General features: G+C 48.2%; 1 protein-coding gene across 1 annotated transcript in view; it reads left to right on the forward strand.

Moving 5' to 3' along the window:
- The window catches only part of LOC116523713 (fibrillin-2-like), a gene marked incomplete at its 5' end in the record, with an annotated part of 185,510 nt that overhangs the window by 115,317 nt on the left and 50,100 nt on the right, over window positions 1-20,093 (forward strand). The window contains 11 exons of the mRNA XM_032238847.1: window positions 1,486-1,647; window positions 2,756-2,824; window positions 4,881-5,006; window positions 6,038-6,163; window positions 7,522-7,671; window positions 10,131-10,202; window positions 12,174-12,299; window positions 15,039-15,164; window positions 17,178-17,303; window positions 19,230-19,346; window positions 19,442-19,570. Coding sequence (XP_032094738.1) covers window positions 1,486-1,647; window positions 2,756-2,824; window positions 4,881-5,006; window positions 6,038-6,163; window positions 7,522-7,671; window positions 10,131-10,202; window positions 12,174-12,299; window positions 15,039-15,164; window positions 17,178-17,303; window positions 19,230-19,346; window positions 19,442-19,570 — 1,329 coding nt within the window. The remainder of the gene's footprint in view (window positions 1-1,485; window positions 1,648-2,755; window positions 2,825-4,880; window positions 5,007-6,037; window positions 6,164-7,521; window positions 7,672-10,130; window positions 10,203-12,173; window positions 12,300-15,038; window positions 15,165-17,177; window positions 17,304-19,229; window positions 19,347-19,441; window positions 19,571-20,093) is intronic.

Here is a 20,093-nt window from a genome sequence, read left to right on the forward strand (position 1 = left end):
ACATGTGTTGGATACACAACTGCCTCTTGTATGCATCCTTGGACCTAAAGCCCCCTGAATGTCATCTAACTAACAATCTGAACTGGGCTCTCCACACGTCATCCCTTAATGAAGCGCGCAAACTAGTGCCTGCATTTCCTGCATCGGATGAGCAGGGCACAGCTTTCTTCTTCTTGTCCTGGCCACTTTTCACAGGGCCACAATCAAGAGCGTTATAACGAACCGCATCCCTGTTTGGTTCAGTGGCAGCAGGGCCTCAGATAGAAAGTCCCTACAGAGAGTGGTGAGGACAGTGGAGAAGATCCTAGGAAGCTGGATTCATGTCTTTCAGGATACTGCTTATAAGCGCTGTGTGCTTAGAGCTGGAAACATCGTTAGAGACACTTACTCCAGGGTCTGTTTCTATTGCTCCCTTCTGGGAGGAGGTTTCAAAGTATTTCTAGCAGGATTATCAGATTATGTAACAACTTTGTTTCCTACACTATCCGTTTGGTAAACTCGCAAAATTCATTTTTCTTACCATGTAGATGTAGACATCTGAACCAGACTGTGGTTCCTGTGTCATATAATATATGTGGCTATCAGGGGTGGGTTCTGGATTCTTTTACTCAGGGGTGCACTTCGCATGCTGGTAGTGAAAAAATAGCTTCTGCACATGGGCGGAAACAAAAAACAAGATGGCGGCGCCTTCAGCGCTGCCGATAGAACCAGTTCAGGGGAGAGGATGGCCAAGTTATTACCTAGTTGGCCAAACCCGTCTGAACTGGTAGGAGCCCACCCCTGGTGGGTATATGCATAACTTTTGCATTTATGTGTTTATTTGTTTTGTGGTGTTTATGTGGTGTCTATCGGAGGGCGCTGACCCTTGGAGAGCTGTATGCAACAAAATTTTCAATTTTCAATTTAATAAAATTTGTATGCCGCCCACTCCCTTGGGACTCTGGGCGGCTTACAGGTAGATAAAAAAGCATTTAAAAATTTAAGATAAAAGATACAATTATTAAAATTACACACCATCCATTCTGTCTGAGTGGGGCTGGATATTGATCAACAGCCCCAGGCCTTCCGGAACAGCCAGGTCTTGGTGGCTTTACGGAAGGCCGGGAGAGTGGTGAGGGTCTGGATCTCTACGGGTAGATCGTTCCACAGGACCGGCGCAGCTACAGAGAAGGCCCTCCCCCGGGGGGCCGCCAGCCGGCATTGTCCGGTCGATGGCACCCGGAGGAGGCCTAACCTGTACGATCTGTACGGTCATTGGGAGGTAAGTGGCAGGAGGCGGTCTCTCAGGTAGCCAGGTCCTAAACCATGTAGGGCTTTAAAAGTAACGACTAGCGTTAAAATTAGTTAAAATTTCATTTTTACATAGGCCGATGAGTGTACATTCAAAGCCACAATAAAGTTATCCCAAGTAAGTCCTCTTCCTCCGCCTCCTGCAGTTTTCCTTCACTCTCCTTCTGTCTCCCTCCGTCCTTCCTTCCCGCCCAGACACCCGAGTGGGGAACTGTTTCCTGGACACGCAAGACCGTGGCGATGGCGGGATCTCGTGCAGTGCGGAAATCGGCGTGGGCGTGACACGGGCTTCCTGCTGCTGCTCCCTGGGCCGGGCCTGGGGGAATCCCTGCGAGCTCTGCCCAGCTGCCAACACCAGTGAGTTGTGGTGCCAGCTGTGCCACGGCTGCATCGCTGGACCGATGGATTTGCGCGGTTGATTTCCTGCGGGAGGTTTGCGGGCATTAAAGTAGCGACGCCACAAAAATCACCCTTTAAAACGTCAAAGCGGGGGGGGCGCGTGTGCATGTGCGTGCCTCCACCCATAATTCTGTGCACCTGCCCCCCCCATTCATGCGCACGCTCCCCCCTGCACTTCCCCCTGCTTTTGGCACATGATGGCATGGCGGACTTGTTTTTTTCACCCTCCCCAGGCTCCAGAGTCTTTCTAGGAGCCTGGGGAGGGGCAAAAATGGCCTCCCCTGTGGGGGGGCTCCAAAGGCCAGAAATGGCCCGTATTTGGACTTCTGGCTTGCCCATTCAGCTGTTTTTCGCCCTCCAGAGGCTTCAGGGGTGCCATTGGTTCGCCGTCACGGGAATAGCAGATTTGGAAAGGGACCTCGGAGGTCTTCTAGTCCCACCACCTGCTCAAGCAGGAAACCTTATCCCGAAAATGTCGAACTTATGGCATCTTTCTGCAGGCGCACCATCCATCGCTGCGGCCCAACTCCACTGTCCATGTGCACATGTGCCTCCCCCCCCCTCACTGGCCAGCTGGTTTTCGGGTCTCTGCTGCGCATGTGCAGAGGGGTTTCTCATGCACAGGGGGGGGGGTTCTCATTGCATTTGGGGGCCTCGCACAGCACCTCCGTGCCCCATTATGGGCCTTTAAAGCCTCCTGTACCAAGCTGGAACTCAAAAATGGCTGGGGGTGGGGCGCATGCAGGGGAATTGAGTGCACATGCGCGGGGGACAGGGCACATGGGGAGGGTCATGCGCATTATGTGCGCAGGTGCTTTCGGCACACAATGCAAAAAAAAGGTTAGCTGTCACGAACAATGGAGTGTTTAGTCTCTTCCCAACCCAAAGGTGCTTTTTTCCAAGAGGCGAATGGACTTCCCTCATCCAAGGTAGCATGGCTGACTGGGGGATTCTGGGAGTCGTAGTCCACCTGTCTTAAAGGGACCACCAAGGTTGAAATTAAGATACCCACCCACCCACCCCAAAGCCTAAACTCCATCTGGAATTCACTTCTCTCACCCTACAGCCGAATACAAGACCCTTTGTCCGGGCGGAGAAGGCTTCCGGCCGAACCCCATCACAGTCATTTTGGAAGGTAAGTCGGTAGATCACTTGGGCAGGGGAGGGGGGCTGAAAAGGATTTCTTGAGCCCACCTGTACTTACAGACCCTCTGAAATTCAGCGCCGGAGAGCCTCTGTGGATGCCAAAACCCTTGCAAATTGAAAGCGCACCACGTTACTAATGGCAGCCCTGGGGAACATTCCCCGGCTTTAAAAAGAACATTCAGACGGCGTCGTTTTTATCGGGATGATGAACTGTGGGAAGAAGAGGCATAAAGAGAGAGGGAGGCGGGGGGGAAAGCATCTATTTTGGCTGCAGAATAAAGCAAAATATTCAATTGGATTGATCGGCGGGGTTGATCCTTTAATCAGGAGTTGGCAGCTTTTCGGATCTCTGCTGCAATTCAAATTAATTAGTCGTTTGTTTTGCAATGTTGAGGCCATTTGGGATGGACGCTTGGAGCACATCCTGCAATTCTGGTGCCATCCTTATAGCTACTCTCCAGAAAACAAAAGCTGAACATTTTGCCCAGAAGGTTTCAGATGATGAGAATCTGGGGCAGCCCCAAGGAAGCCGCAGAGAAAGGCGAACATTTGGGCCTCCGCCTGCCAGAAAGTCAGAAAATGCCTCCCTTGATTTTGTACGAGGTGTACATTCCTCCACCTCATACCGGTTCGGCCTGGTTCAGTTGAATTGGTAGCAGTATGCCAGTTTGGATTGCAGAACTGGCAGCGACCCAGGCTGGCCGCGCCCCCAAATGGTTTCAGAGAGAGAGAGAGAGAGAGAGAGAGGGAGAGGGAGAGGGAGAGAGTCTCCTTCCCTCTCTCCCACTTTTGGGCATAGGGCAGGTGGAATGGGCATCTGGCTGGTTCTCCAGGAACCAGCTGAAAAACAGCTGGATGACAGATTAAATAGATGGAAAACCAAAGCTTTGCATGGAGAGCACTTGAAAAACATTGAAGGAAAATGTGATGACAACTTGACGTGGACATGGCTTAAGATGGGAACCATCAAGAAAGAAATGGAAGGTTTAATCCTGGCTGCTCAAGAACAATCACTACAAACTAAGGCCATGAAAGCGAAGATACAAAAATCCACTGACAATCCGAACTGCCGACTTTGCCACAACAAAGTCGAAATCGTTTCACATTTAATATGTGAATGCAGCAAAATCGTACAAACTGATTACAAAGCTAGAGACGACCGAGTTGCTAAATTAATCCACTGGTCATTATGTAAAAAGTACGACTTAACTGTATCCAAAAAGTCATGGGAGCACAAAGTGGAAAAAGTTACCGAAAATGAGAAGATGAAGATCTTGTGGGACTTTCGAATACAAACGGATCCTCATTTGGAGCACAGCACTCCAGATATCACAGTTGTAGAGGGCCGAAGCGTACACAATTTATTGATATCGCTGTTCCTGGAAATGCCAGAGTCGAAGAAAAAGAACTGGAAAAAATCATGAAAGACCGCGAACCTGGCCATCGAAACTACCCGATTATGGATGAAACATGTAACCGTGATACCCATTGTCATCGGGGCACTTGGTACCACGTCCAAGAATTTTACAAAAAATTATGTAAACATTTTTACATCAAGAAATTGTAGCTTCCTGCAATAACACCAGCGGAACTGCAAAAAACTGCGCTGCTCGGAACATTCTATATTTTAAGGAGGTCCTTGGTTGATATACCTGGGACTTTGGCAGCAAACCGTATCAACCATTAACACCAATCAATGGTATTTGTGACACACCTTTAAATGTTCAGTTGTCTGAGTTTTATGTTTCATGAATAAAAGAGGTAATAATAATAATTCCGTTGACTGAGTTTCATGTTTAAGGAATAAACTATATAATAATAATAATAATAAAAATATGTGGACTGCATTTGTTAAATTAATTAATGATTATTATTTATTATTAAAAAGAATGATGAACACACATACTGTTCTCTGTTTGTATCTTCGCACTAATTTTCTCTGCAATCCCATTTGTGGGGACAGAGAGAGAGAGACCCATTCTCCACTGTCCACCCGTCCCCCAAAAAGTCGGATCCTTGATCTCCCTTTCCTCTCTCTCTGACAGATATAGACGAGTGCCAGGAGCTGCCAGGCCTTTGCCAAGGTGGCAATTGTGTCAACACCTTTGGGAGTTTCCAGTGTGAGTGTCCCCCGGGCTATTACCTGAATGAGGACACCCGTATTTGCGAAGGTGAGTCTGTGGGGAAAGGGGTGTATGTACCCATTGCAGCCCGCGGACTCTCCCGACCCATCCACTTAGAATAGGGTCTCCTAACTGTGATCCCTTTAAGACAGATGGACTTCAACTCCCAGAATCCCCCAGCCCCCTGTTTACTGTTGTGGCCCAGCAGGAGCCGTTGGAGCTGCCACCAGACTCCGACAGCGAGGGGCCCTATGAGTTGGCTCTGGAGGATGTGGAGGACCCTGGATAGGGTTCCGACTCCAAGCATGGCGCAGAAAGGCTGGTTGGCCATCAGGTGGTGCCTGAGCCTTGGACCAGTGGGGAAGAGACAAGGGAGAGTGAGACAGAGGCCAGCAGTGAGTTGTTCCTGGATGCATGCCATCGAAGAGCTACTAGGCGTCAGGAACAATTACACAATTACAGGAGGTGATTGTACTCAGCTGGTGGTCATTAGGCTCCTCTCCAGACTATAAAAAGCTACTTGTGCACACGACCCTCTTTGCAGAAGTCAACGCAGGATTGAATGTCGGAGGACATTACTGGGAGCTTGGCAGGCTGGATTGCTGCCAAGCCTTATCTGTGTTTATTGCTGCCTGAGTTTCTCTGAGTTGCTGCCAAGGTCCTTATCTGTTTGTTATGCTTGGCTTTCAGCCACCGAGGTCTTGGTGTCTTGCTATTAAAGTACATTCCAGTTAAGCTTGTCTCGGCTTTCGTTTCTGGACGGAGGAGGGGGCCAGAACAGTTTACTATCTGGAAAACTAGGGAGGGTATCTTTTGAGTCGCTTCCTAAACCCTCTGGGGAAAGGGCGGCATAGAAATACAATAAAATCAAAAATCGAAATCGAAAACCCTCCTTTCCATCTGCACCCTGTTATAGTTTTTATGTCTGGGGGTCTCCCTCCTGTCTCCTGAGGTCATTTCCTCCCAGCAGGGATCCCCCCCCCCCCCGTCTGCAGATTTCATACCCTTGTCCTGGGAGTGCTGACCAACTGACCTGCTTTTGGCCCCCGTTCTCACAAGCTTTGATATTTCCCTTCCAGACATCGATGAGTGCTCTGCCCACATCGGCATTTGCGGGCCGGGGACCTGTTACAACACGCTCGGCAACTACACCTGTGTGTGCCCCCCGGAGTACATGCAAGTCAATGGAGGGAACAACTGTATGGGTACGAACAGCCCTGCAGGGTGGGCTGAAAGGGGGGGAGAGGGGCCAATGGGGTGAGGGAGCAATCAGCCCCAGTCTCCTACAGGGGCTGGACGGCCCTCCGGGCAACTCAGCTGGAAAGCTAGGGTGAGGGACCCATGGACTAACCTAGCTATTAAAAGATAGACTGCCCTTATCTCTGGAGGTTCCACGTCAAACAGAGAGAAGAGGAGAATATTGTGGTTTTGGCTTTTTCTTTTCTTCAAAACTGAGAGACTTTTTAAATAAGGTCTCAAAGGGATCAGAATCCATCCATCCATGTTCTCGCCTCCAGTGGTGGTCAGCCCAAGGAGCTTCAGGAAGACCCCGAGTTGGGCATGAAGGCAATCACATCTCAGATGCTGATTTTATTGTCCCCCAGCCCATAGTTCAAATCCAGAGTTTAGCTGGAGAAAAAGAGAGGGGTTTGCATGGATGAGTGGGTGGGTGGGTGGGTGGGTGGGTGGGTGGATGGATGGATGGATGGATGGATGGATGGATGGATGGATGATAGATAGATAGATAGATAGATAGATAGATAGATAGACAGACAGACAGATAGATAATAGTGATAGTGATAGATAGTGATAGAGTGATAGATAAAAGAGAGAGGAAAATATGGATGGATGGATGGATGGATGGATGGATGGATGGATGGATGGATGATAGATAGATAGATAGATAGATAGATAGATAGATAGTGATAGATAAGAGAGAGGAAAAGATGGATGGATGGATGAATGGATGGATGGATGGATGGATAGATAGATAGATAGATAGATAGATAGATAGATAGATAGATAGATAGATAGATAGACAATAGTGATAGAGTGATAGATAAAAGAGAGAGGAAAATATAGATGGATAGATGGATGGATGGAGAAAGAAGGATAGATAATGATAGGTGGGTAGGTAGGTAGGGTGATAGAACTGATAGATTAGAGGGAAAGATGGATGGCAGATGGATGGATAGATGATTTGTAGATGAGAGGGAGAGAGAGAGAGAGAGAATAGGTGGAGAGAGAGAGGCCCTCCAGAAGTAGAAAATAGGTAGATAAATAGAAAAATCAGACAGACAGACAGACAAAGAGATGTAGATAGATGATAGACTGACAGACAGTTACACAGACAGATAGGAAATAGGTAAGTAGATGATAAGTAAATAGCAATAGAAATAGAGACCGACAGAGATCTTAGCAGGTCTTAATGGAGGCACTTCTTAAAACGTCTCAGCTCCTCCCAAACGGGCTTTGCCAAAGTGAGGCGGGTGGGGCGGTGGCCTTTGGGGCTGTGGGCGGGGCCTCTTTGGCCACTGACGTCCCCCGGCTGCCTTCCTTTCAGACATGCGGAAGAGCCTCTGCTACCGGAACTACAACGACACCTGTGAGAACGAGCTCTCCTTCAACATGACCAAGAAGATGTGTTGCTGCTCTTACAACATTGGCAAGGCCTGGAACAAGCCCTGCGAACCCTGCCCCACGCCGGCCAGCTGTGAGTGGGCCCTCTGCCCCCTCGCCTCCGTGACGTCCTTAAGCCGGACATCGTGGCTGCCAAGGGAATCCGCAGTCGTTAAGCAAACACTTTGTTCGTTAAGTGAGCCCATTGTTCACGGGGAGGAGTCTTTCCTAAAAAAAAAAAAAACAGCACGAAATGCTAAAGTGTGGTCACATGACCTGGGTGTCAGGTTTCCAAAAAATGCCCTAAGTGATTCATGAGTATCGCAAACAGCCTCTCCCGGGTTCCGGAGGCCCTCCAGAAAATGGGCCCGTTTCCGAACTTCCGGAACTTCTGGTAGACCCATTTTTCGCCCTCCCAAGGGTCCAGAGGCTTTCCCTGAGCCTCTGGGAGGGCAAAAATATCCTCCCGCCAGGCTCCGGAGGCCTTCCGTAAGCTGGAAACGGGCCCGTTTACGGACTTTCGGAACTTGCGGTAGGCCCATTTTTTGCCCTCCCAGAGCCATCGCGCAGGCCCGGTACTTACCTGGCATGAGGAACAGGCCACGTGGAGACTCCGGGGAGGGGAGGGGAGGGGAGGGGTGGGCAGGGCCAGCCAGTCCTCGGAACAACTGGTTCGGCGAACCAGATGCAAAATTAGCACCCGGTTCGCCTGAAACGGTCCGAACTAGCTGAATCTCAGACCTTCGGAACTGGATTGTAAGTACCTTTTGGTCCTCATAATTTCAACCCTAATCCTAACCTTAAGACATTATCTGTGCCAGAAGGGAGTAGGGTTTGCTCTCTGTTTTTGTTCTAGTTGCCTGCCCTCTCATGGTCTTGATGATTCCTTGATTGAGCTTTTTACTGTTACTTGTTCAACTGTTGATCCTTGATTAGGGTATTGTTTGCTTCTGGATTGTCAGTCTGATGTTAATCCTGGCTTTAAACCCTACTTATCTGCATGTTGATTGCTGGCAAGGAGGCGTTTTGTCCTTTTAGTTTCCTCCTGGGCCATATCTTTTGAAGGGCATGTAGATGTTGTCAACCTCTATGGGCTTGTTGATGGCTGATTTCATGATGGCTGATCCCTGTTGTCGAGAAAACAGCCCAGTTCAGAGAGCACCAATGACCCCATCGTTCAACCCCGAGCTACGAACATTCTCATCTATCTACACCTGAGTTGCTCAATGTCTAGGGAGATCCTCAGCCATCTAGGTTATGGTGGTATCAAGGCTGCTTTTTCAAGAGGCAACTAGACTTCCTTGTTTTTTTTCTTTGAAGGCGTTTCGCTCCACATCCAAGAAGCTTCTTCAGCTCTGGCTGGATGGTGGGGAAGGATTTATATTCCTTGCATTCTTCTAGAAAGTTGTTGAGGCCACTTGGAGGTTTACCTGTGTCCTCAGGGTCACCTGAGTGGGGCAAATGGGGGTGGAGCCTTCTTGGAACTGCTGAAAGGACTCCTGTGTTGTAGAACGGAGGTAGATGATGTTGTATCCCTCTGCCTCTGTTGAGAGAGGGCAGTTCAATTTTGACATGGATGGTCTCTTTGACCCCTCTTTCAAACCAGCGGACCTCTCGTCCACAATCTGGACTTTGCTGTCTTCAAAAGAGTGGACTTTGTCTTTTGAATGCAGATGGATTGCTGAATCTAGTTCTGGTGGGTTTGTTCTCCTATGTTATGCGGTGTGTTTATGAAGTGGTTGTTTTGTTTCGTGGCACGACAAAACCGCGCTCGACTAAAGCGCGCCCGATTAAAGCGCATCACTGACGTCATCAACAGGGCGACAACAGCGAGCGCGGAGAAAGAAGGGCGCTTTAAATAGCGCTTTGAAAGCAAGCCGATTCAAGTTAAGGTAAGGGTTAGGTTTAGGGTTAGGTTAAGGGTTAGGGTTAGGGTTAGGGTTAGGGTTAGGGTTAGGGTTAGGGTTAGGGTTAGGGTTAGGGTTAGGGTTAGGGTTAGGGTTAGGGTTAGGGTTAGGTTAAGGGATAGGGTTAGGTTTAGGGTTAGGTTAAGGTTTAGGATTAGGTTTAGCGTTAGGTTAAGGGTTAGGTTTAGCGTTAGGTTAAGGGTTAGGTTTAGGGTTAGGTTAAGGGTTAGGTTTAGGTTTAGGATTAGGTTTAGGATTAGGTTTAGGGGGGTTAGGTTTAGGTTTAGGGGTTAATTTTACGTTTAGCATTTACAGCGTGCTTTTTTCTCGGCGCTGTTGTCGCGCTGTGATGATGTCAGCTACGCGGTTTTGTTGAGCACCCTTTAGTCGAACACGGTTTTGTGGTGGAACCGTTTTGTTTCCCCAATGCCCAGACCTGTACAGGGCTCACTGCATTGTCCTGCACGGGCCACGCTGCTCAGTGTGTGTCTGAGTGTTGTATCCTTGGGGTGGAGAAGATTCTGCCTTTGTGTCCACATATGTTGTGTTGGCCGAAGATCCTCTTGAGCTTTTCAGATATCATTTTTGCCTCAGGTCCTTCCAGGAAATGCCTCTGGAGAAACATGACCAAGTCTTTCTTTTCTAGCTGAATACCAGATCCTGTGCGGCAACCAGGCCCCCGGCTTCATCATCGACATCCACACAGGGAAACCAATTGGTGAGTGTACCCCAAATTCCGTGTGGCCCATCACTGCTATCTTTGCATGGAGGCTGATGTTTGTGTCGGTGCTTCAATCAAACCTAAATACTAAACTAAGAAGAGTTTATAAGAAAAACAAAAACCCTCTTTGTGCTTTTAATTTTTTTTTTCAGATTTTCTTTTTAAGATGAATGATCCAATCTCTTAATGCAAAACTTTGTTGTGTATATCATTTCGGCACAGAATGAAAGCAAAACCAGCTCTGGCTTTCTGTATACAACCAATTTTGTTGTATTTAAGTACAGTGACAATAAAGATTATACTGATTCCCGTGCAATTCAATATAATTAAAATATAGAATCCTCCCTCCCTCCTATTAGTGTAGGTTGCATTGTCCAGTTGAGCGTCACAACGTTGTTGTGAGAAGATGTCTCGCAAGTCTGGCAAACACCTGCTGACGTAACCTTGATTCTCACGGCTTGATTGCTTGATGTTTACAGTCCCCATTCCAATTCCCTCTCCCGTCCCTCCATAGTGTCATTGGCCAGCTGAGAAGCACTAAAAGCGAAAGCAGTCTGAATACATTTCGAAGCTTGAAACAAGCCAGAAATGTAAAGATGTTTAAATTTAGTAGCTGGAGCAGTGGGGTTGTGCGGTGAGGCAGAACATACAACTGTAGTTGATTGGTTGGAGGGGGGTGGCTAATGTGTGAGGCAATCTGCACTATAATTGGTTGCTGTGGGTGTGCAGGGGGAGTTTCCCTGTTTTCCCGCCTTTTTCTTTTCTGTGTGATGTATACCGTTTAGATTTACCTCATGATGTTCCTGTGTCCCTGGCTATATTGTCTGCTCATGCATGAGGCAATCTGCACTGTGATTGGTTGCTCTGGGTGTAAAGGGGGAGTTTCCCTGTTTTCCCGCCTTTTTCTTTTCTGTGTGATGTATACCGTTTAGATTTACCTCATGATGTTCCTGTGTCCCTGGCTATATTGTCTGCTCATGCATGAGGCAATCTGCACTGTGATTGGTTGCTCTGGGTGTAAAGGGGGAGTTTCCCTGTTTTCCCGCCTTTTTCTTTTCTGTGTGATGTATACCGTTTAGATTTACCTCATGATGTTCCTGTGTCCCTGGCTATATTGTCTGCTCATGCATGAGGCAATCTGCACTGTGATTGGTTGCTCTGACTGTAAAGGGGGAGTTTCCCTGTTTTCCCGCCTTTTTCTTTTCTTTGTGATGTATACCGTTTAGATTTACCTCATGATGTTCCTGTGTCCCTGGCTATATTGTCTGCTCATGCATGAGGCAATCTGCACTGTGATTGGTTGCTCTGAGTGTAAAGGGGGAGTTTCCCTTTTTCCCCGCCTTTTTCTTTTGTGCGCCTTGTGTGCTCTGGGATTTACCTCATGATGCTCCTGTTTGCCAGACTGTCTAGTTTGCTCCACATATTGATATAATATATATTCATTTATATAAAACTATGAGTTTGTTTCAGCATCTCTGACTTTATTTGGACACTGGCAACGCAATTAATTCCCTGACAAGAAAGCAATAAAACAACAAATACATCACTGGGAACGTTTGAATCCCCCACAATTCTTTACACACTTCAGTTGATCCCATGGTTCCCACAGCTAAATGGGGGTGGAGTATCTTTTGCTCGGTTCACTGACAAATGCACGCTCGACAAAAGCGCGCTGACAAAAAACAACGAAAACAACATAATAACCCTAACCTTAACCCTAACCTTTACCTTAACTTAAATCGCGGTTTTGTGGGCGCGGTTTTGTCGGCACGTTTTGGGCGCGTTTATGACATCGAGGTTTTCTTGCCACGGTTTTGTCGGTTCGCTATTGTCGTGCGCCCATTTGTCAGGTCACTCATTTGCTCATGCTCAGCCTTGTGTCACACACATCCTGCCCCCTTGAAAAGAAGGTGGGGCTTCTGTCGAACTGGCCCCGCCCTCATCCAACCCCTCCCTCTTTCCATGCAGATATTGACGAGTGCAGTGAGATTCCGGCCATTTGCACCAACGGCGTCTGCATCAACCAGATCGGCAGTTTCCGCTGCGAATGCCCCATCGGCTTCAGTTATAACAACATCTTGCTGATCTGCGAAGGTCAGAGTCACGGGTGGCATTGAAGGGGGTTTGTGTGAACTTTTCACCTCCAAAGGGAATTGTGACAAGCAGGATAAAAATGGTGAATGGATTGGGTGAATGGTGATACAGGAAAGAAGAAACGACCGGGGAGATACAGCCGCATCTGCCATGAATATCATTTAATTTCTTTGTAAATACTGGTAGTCCTTGCTTAGCGACAGCCATCGGGACCGACCTCTCCATTGTTAAGTGGTACAGTTGAAAAGAGCAATGTCTTGGGATTGCTCCAACTGAACGACAGCAGTTGCATCCGTTCTGGTTGCAGTCGTTCACTGATTTCTGTGAGGGCCATTTGTGACTTCCCACTGGTTTCCCCATTGACTGTGCTTGGGGGAAGCTGGCAGGGAAGCTCATTGATGGCGACCATGCAATGGAGGGACATTGTGATGGCTGCAGCTATAGGTAGTCCTTGACTTACAGCCACAGTTGAGCCCAGAATTTATGTTGCTAAGTGAGACAGTTGTTAAGTGAGTTGTGCCTGATTTTACAACCTTTCTTGCCACAAGTGAATCACTGCAGTTTTCCCGTTAGCAACATGGTGGTTAAGTGAATCTGGCTTCTCTGTTGACTTTGCTCGTCCGAAGGTCGCAAAAGGTGACCTCCCAGGACACAGCAACAGTCGTATGTCGGAGGCAAAACTATGATTAAAGTTCCAATTTAATAAAGCAGGCATGTTGGCACATAGCTGTGGGGATTCCAACTCTGGAAGTTACATCAGAATCCCACCCAGTTAAAAGTTCATGATCTTGTCCTCACACCCACAGTCCATCACATGGTCCAATCTTCTCCTTCCACGCTGGCATCCATGCCCCACTTCTTCCGGTCAGGTGTACTGGTGCGGAGACAAAGGATGACCTTGACTTCTAGCAAAGAATGAAAAACAATACATTCCAAAATCCTACTCCTTCTATTCCCCCCTCCCATCGACTACATTTAAAGAAACAGCATAATGAAATAAGAGAAAGTGTGGCAGGCCAAAATTCTAAAAGGAACATAAATGCAGGCCTGACAGACGGCCTCTCCTCAGAAGAAAAACGTTTCCTGAAAAGAGAACAACATAAAAATTAACATATAAAATATTAACCACCTACTTCCATCCCTAGGGGACCCTTTGGCTTATCGGGAAACTTCTCGTGGTAAATATGAGTCAGTTGCCCAAGCGCCTGAATTTTGATCATGTGACTGTGAGGACGATGCAGCAGTTGTAGGTGTGAAAAATGGTCACTAAATAAACCTTTGTAAGTCGAGGGGTACCTATATCGTAGGTCTCCTCATTTAGTGCCGACATAACTTCAAACTGTCGCAAAATGAATGGTTGCTAAACAAGGACTACCTATGGATTTAATGGATTCAGTTTTCAGGACAAGGGTGTCCGTGGGGGGGGGGGGGGCTAAAACAGTCAAAGGACAGATGTGGCTGCTCAATCAAAGCCCCCACTCTCTTCTCCCCCCCCCCCCCCGGTTCCTCTCTCTCTCTTCTAACATGGACAATAGGCAAAAGACAAAATGCGATGTCTTTGTTACTATTTTTTTTATTTTTTTTAAATTGAAAAATTTAAAAGCTTTTATAAATATTTACCTCCCCTCCCCCACCCTCCCCCCCCGAATCCATCTCCCCCCCCAACACCCACCCCCGACTTCCCAGAGCAAATACAGGGTATAAATCTTCAACAATCTTCTAAAGTAAGCTAAAAATATTCTAAAGTAAAAAAAAACTTTAGCATCATCTTTCACTTGTATTTTAACTCCTCTTTTGTTGAGCTAACTTTAAACAAGTTATGTCATTCCTTGCTTCTTCAGTCGTAGGCTATCTGGAGTTTCTTAGTCCCATATTTATTTTGAATATAATCAATCCATCTTCTCCACTCCAGTTTATATCTCTCGTTTGAGTGGTCCTTGAGATATGCTGATATTTTAGCCATCTCTGCTAAGTTTGTGACTTTTAATATCCATTCTTGAATAGTAGGCAAATCTTCCTTATTCCAGTACTGCACCACCAACAGTCTTGCTGCTGTTATTAAATGCAAAATCAAGTTAATCTCTACAACTGTGCAATCAGTAATTATACCTAACAAGAATAACTGAGGGGTGAACTTTATCCTCATTTTAAAAATATTTTGCATAATCCACCATATTTTTATCCAAAACGCTTTAACCTTTTTACAAGTCCACCGTGTGATGCCTTCTGGAGAAGCCACAGTGGCAAAGATGTGGTTTTTCAATATACAGGTAGCCCTCAGCTTATGGCCACAATGGAACCCAGAATTTATGTTGCTAAGTGAGAAATTTGCACGGTGCGTTTTGCCCCGTTTTACGATTTTTCCTGCTGCGTTTGTTACCTGAATCGCTGTAGTTGTTAAATGAGTAAGATGGTTGTTAAGTGAATCTGGCTTCCTCAGTGATGTTGCTTGGCAGAAGGTTGCAAAAGGGGATCGTGTGGCACTGCGGCCATCATAAATGTGAGTCGGTGGCCGAATTTTGATCACGTGTCCGCTGCAATGGTCATAAACTGGTCATGAGTTCCTTTTTTCAGTGCTGTTGTAACTACGGTCACTAAGCGAACTGTCGTAAGTCGAAGACTGCCTGTATATCAGAACAACCTAGAGGAGGCATGGGGTGTTCACACCAAAATCAGGGAGACGTTTCTCCTTCTGTCTCTTGCTGACATTTTTCTTCCTCTTTTCCCGTCTCCTGGCAGACATCGATGAATGCAGCGGAGGGGAAAATCTCTGCCAACGAAACGCCGACTGCTTAAATATCCCCGGCAGTTACCGGTGTGAATGCTCTTCAGGATACAAGTTGTCGCCAAGTGGAGCGTGTGTCGGTAAGACCGGTTTGAACCCTGATCTTAAGCGATGAAGGAGAAGCAAACGATTTTGATCGTTTCAACCAGTGACGTGCGGTGAGGTTTATGGCTGGTGAGGCACTGACACAGGAGTTTCAATTTTTTTTAGACTTGTGGACTTCAACTCCCAGAATTCCACAGCCAGGCGTGCTCAGTTCCGATTTAAAGCGACGGCATTTCCCCCCCTTGCAAAATAAGTTTTCCTTCATTCTTTTTCTTCTCCCTCCCCCTCCTTCCTCCCTCCCTCCCCCCTCTCTCAAACAGACACACGCACACAGAGAACTTGGATCCCTCTCTCACTCACTCACTCTCAAACAAACACAAACACAGAAATTGGATTGGATATATTTTCCAATGGCTTGAAAGCAGCTCCTCTGCCATACCCCGCCCCCCCCCCCCATTCCCCTGCTGCCTTCCGATCCGAGCCTTTGATTGCAGGTGGAGCCACGTTGCCTTTTCAAACTTGTAATCAGTGAAGCTGGGCTTATATACTTTTATCCAGCTCTGTGTGTGTCTGTGTGTCTGTGTGTCTGTGTGTGTGTTTGAAAAGACAACGTGGCTCTGCATGCAATCAAACTTTTTGAATTCCTCCCCCCTCCCCACATATGCAGAGTTGATTTCAACTCTGCTCTTGCCTGCCCTCATGAAAGGGGGAAAAAATGTAAAAGGAGAAAGGCAAGAGCTCTGAGGTCAGGCTGAGCTAGTTGCTCCCAGAGAACTCTAAAAAGCCTCTTAAAAAATGCCCTCTACAGGAGGCGAGAGAACCACGTGCCTCATCTACATAAGGAATTTTTCGCCTTTTAACCCTTGCTTAACTCTGCTCAAGTGATCATAAAGCTAGAGTAAAGGAGACACGTGGTTCTCTCGCCTCCTCCTGCAGTTAAGCACTAAGCAGAGTCAGCCACTGTGACTCTGGCAGCAACTACCTCAGCCTTTTTTCTTTTACATTTCTTTTTCTTTTTCATGATGACAGTGGTGAGGCCCTGCCTCCCCTGACTGCACGTCCCTGGTTTCAATAGAAGTAATCCTCAACTTACAACCACCATTAGGACCAGAATTTTCATTGTGGTTGTTAAGTGAGTCGCACCCAATTTTTACAACCTTTATTGCCATGGTGGCTCAGGGAATCAGTGCTGCCGTGAATTGAATTCAATCACACCATCAGGTTTCCTAAAACTGACAAGAGACTGAGGGGAGGGGAGGAACAGGGGTGAAGTTCAGCTATAACGCAAACGAGGCTCAGATCTGACTGTCTGTCAGGTTTCCTAAAAATGCCCTAATTGATTCATGAGCCTCAAGCCAAGTTTCAATAGAAAACTAGTCATTTATTTAGGAGCACCATTAGGCAAGGCTTTTTTTGCGGTCAGATCTGAGCTTTGTTTGGGTTATATCTGAACTTTACCCCTCTTCCTTCCCTCCCCTCAGTCTGTGTCATAAATCACATTCCCCAATGAGGTGCACCCCTCCCAAGCCTGCTGCGGTCATCGGAGATCCGACTCTAGCCGAAAGTATGCGTGGAATGCGTTCCCCTCCCCACCCATTTCCTCACTATGGCAACTTTAGGAGTTGACATACATGGGCATTAAATGGATCCAGCTTCCCCCGTGGACTCTGCTTGTCGGAAGCTGGTTGCCAAGGGCCCAAATTTTGATCCTGTGACCATTGAAAAGCTGCAACCGTCGTAAACACGAGAACCGGACAGAAGTTGCTTCTTTCAGGGCTGTTATAACTTCAGACAGTTACTAAGCGAATTGTTGTATATTGTACAGCCATCTATGCTGGCTGGGGAATTCTGGGAGTCGAAGTCCACACATCCTCAAGTAACCAAGGTTGGACAAAATAGGTTCATTTGAAATGTGGGTCCCACATTCTAAGGGTCGGAGCATCGCCCTGGGCTTTGGTCTAAGCCTAACCAGTCTCAGATTTGGGCCCGTCCTTCTTCCCGGCTTTTCTCTCTTCAAGCTAATTTTGTTGTGTTTTGTTGTGTTGCAGGCCGCAACGAGTGCCAGGAGATCCCCAACGTGTGCAGCCACGGGGATTGTGTCGACACGGAAGGGAGTTACCTGTGCATCTGTTACAATGGGTTCAAAGCCACGGGGGACCTGACCATGTGTATGGGTCAGTATCTCAGGGGTTCGACGCCCTTACGGCACGCCAGCCCCGCGGAGGCGTCTCTCCAGTTCTAGACCTGTTTTGCTAGTTCACCAGTTGTTCACAAACCGGGAAGTTCCCACCCTGTTGTAGTGCATCCTGTGTGACCTTGAGCCCATCGCCATATCAACCTACACGGAGGGGTTGACATTGGGGGAGTTTACCTCTAGGGCATTTTGTCCCAAAGGTGCTTTTTTTTAAGAGGCAACTGGACTTTCTGATTTTTCTTTGAAGACGTTTCGCTTCTCATCCAAGAAGCTTCTTCAGCTCTGACTGAATGGTGGGAAATGGAAGGATGTCAGGGTTCCAAACAGCGTCCAAAAGTATATCAGAGTTTGAGCCAAAGGATTCCTCAAAGTTCCAGTTGATGAAGAGAGCCATGTTGGCACATCTGGGAAAACCCGAATCTGAAAGCTTCCCAGTTTTCCCCCACCCAGTTGAAAGTTCAAGATCCTGCCCCCCATACCCACAAACTCCATCCCATGGTCCAATCTCCCACTGCCACACTGGCAGCTTCCCCCCATCCAGTTCCAGTCAGGTGCAGAGACAAAGGATGACCTTGGCTTTCTAGAAAGAATGTTGCTATGGCTACGTATCATCTCACTCCGTACAATCCTCCCTCCCATTTCCCCACCATAGAAAATGCCTAGTAGAAGAATAGAAAGTGTGGCAGGCCAAAGACCCAAAAGAAAAGATGGCTGCAGGCCTGGCATGCTGGTCATTTGCATTATTTTGGAGAGTCATTGAGGCCACTTGGAGGGATGCGACATCATCTATCTTTCTCCAGTCTACAACACAATCCATTCAGCCGTTCCAAGAAGGTGCCACACCCATTTGCACTACTCAGGTGACCCCAAGGACATAGATAAACCTCCAAGTGGCCTCAATAACTCTCAGAAAGCATGCAAATGACCAGTTGATACAACTCGCTGGAAGAAGTATCCCTTGGGGAGCCTGTGTGGTGACAGGAAAAATTGGAACATGGAGCCCTGGGGCTGGAAAGGACTTCAGAGGTCTTCTATTCCAACCCCCCTGCTCAAGGCAGGAGTCCTTACAGCAGTGGTGGGTTCCGAATCCCGTCGCAACTGGTACGCTGCGACAGGGCCGGGCATCCACCACATGCACGTGCGTACCCACCACCCATGACGCTTCAGCTGCTCAGCGGAGCATCACACAGGCGCTGTATGCTGTGGGCGCAAATGGCCCGGTTGGGTCAAATACAGCTCAGGAACGTGGCAGGTGGGTGGGCCCTCTGAAGCACTGTACCGGAACGGAACCTGCTGCTCCCTGCGGGCACCGGTACGCCTGCACCGGGGTGTACCGCCCGCAACCCACCACTGCCTTACACCAACCTCACCCAATAGTTGTCCAGTCTATTTTTGAAAACCTCCAGCAATGGAGCATCCATAACATTATATGGTGGGTTTTTAAAATGGGGTGATGTTGGCCCATGACCCGACAAATGCGCGCATGACGAAACCGCGGTGCTAAAACCATGATGTCATCAACGTGCCAACGACAGCGCGCCGACAACTGCGCGCTGACAAGCGCGATTTAAGTTAAGGTAAGGGTCAGGGTTAGGTTTAGAGCGCGCTTCTGTTGGCGTGCTTCAGTGCTCATTCGTCAGCGCGGTTTAGAACTCACGGTTTTGTCACCGCAGTTTCATCGGGCGCGCTTTTGTCGGTCACCCTTTTGTCGGTGAACCATGTTGGCCTACTTCACAGGGTTGTTGTTGTAAAGGTTACTGTGGAGCCCTCTCCATGAAGTGTCACACTGACAGCAACAATAATAAATGCACTTTGGCCTGTGAGGTGGGTGGCCTGTAAGTTTAATAAGTAGATAATGATATCTCCCTGTCATTCTCGTGTGGGCATTTCCTCGTTCGCCTGGCAGACATCGACGAATGCGACCGTCAACCCTGCGGGAACGGCACCTGCAAGAACACGGTGGGCTCCTACAACTGTCTCTGCTTCCCGGGCTTCGAACTGACCCACAACAACGATTGCATGGGTAAGGGAGCGTGGTTGGGACCAGAGGAGGGGCCGGCTGAGCCTCTGGGAATGGTGATGCTGACCCCCACACACCCCACCCTACTCTTTCCACAGATATCGACGAGTGCTCCTCCCTGGCTGGGCAGGTCTGCCGCAATGGACAGTGCATCAACAACATGGGGTCCTTCCGGTGCCTGTGCCAGGAGGGCTACGACCACACACCGGATGGCAAGAATTGTATCGGTGGGTACCTCCCAGGGTCCTCGGGGGGTGTTGAGAGAACGACGTGTCATTCCCCCATCTTCTCTTGCTTCATAGACACACCCCTTTGCCCTGGATTTGTATTTCTTCTTCCTAGAAGGTTTAGGGCCGTGATGGCAAACCCATGGCACGCGGAGCCATTTCTTAGGGCACACAAGGCGTTGATTTTGACCTTCATTTTTGGCCGTTTTTACCCTCCGGAGCCTTCAGGAGGCTTTCCTGAAGCCTCCAGAAGGAGAAAAAGAGCCTTACGGGCAACCCAGAAGTCAATTCCTGAACTCCTGGTTTGCGAGTTGGGCCGTTTTTTGCCCTGTGCTCTGGAGGGCAAAGGACGGCCCAACACACAAACCGGAAGTTGAAACCCCTACCCTCCCGCATCCGCACTCCGCCCTCCACGTGTGACCCCCACGCATGTGCACGTGACTCCTCCACTCACCCCGCTCCCATGCATATGTGCATAACCCTCCACGCTTACCCTGCCACCCCCACGTATTGATTTCCAAAG

The sequence above is a fragment of the Thamnophis elegans genome, unplaced genomic scaffold (assembly GCF_009769535.1).
Source record: "Thamnophis elegans isolate rThaEle1 unplaced genomic scaffold, rThaEle1.pri scaffold_97_arrow_ctg1, whole genome shotgun sequence".
In the NCBI taxonomy this organism is placed as follows: domain Eukaryota; kingdom Metazoa; phylum Chordata; class Lepidosauria; order Squamata; family Colubridae; genus Thamnophis; species Thamnophis elegans.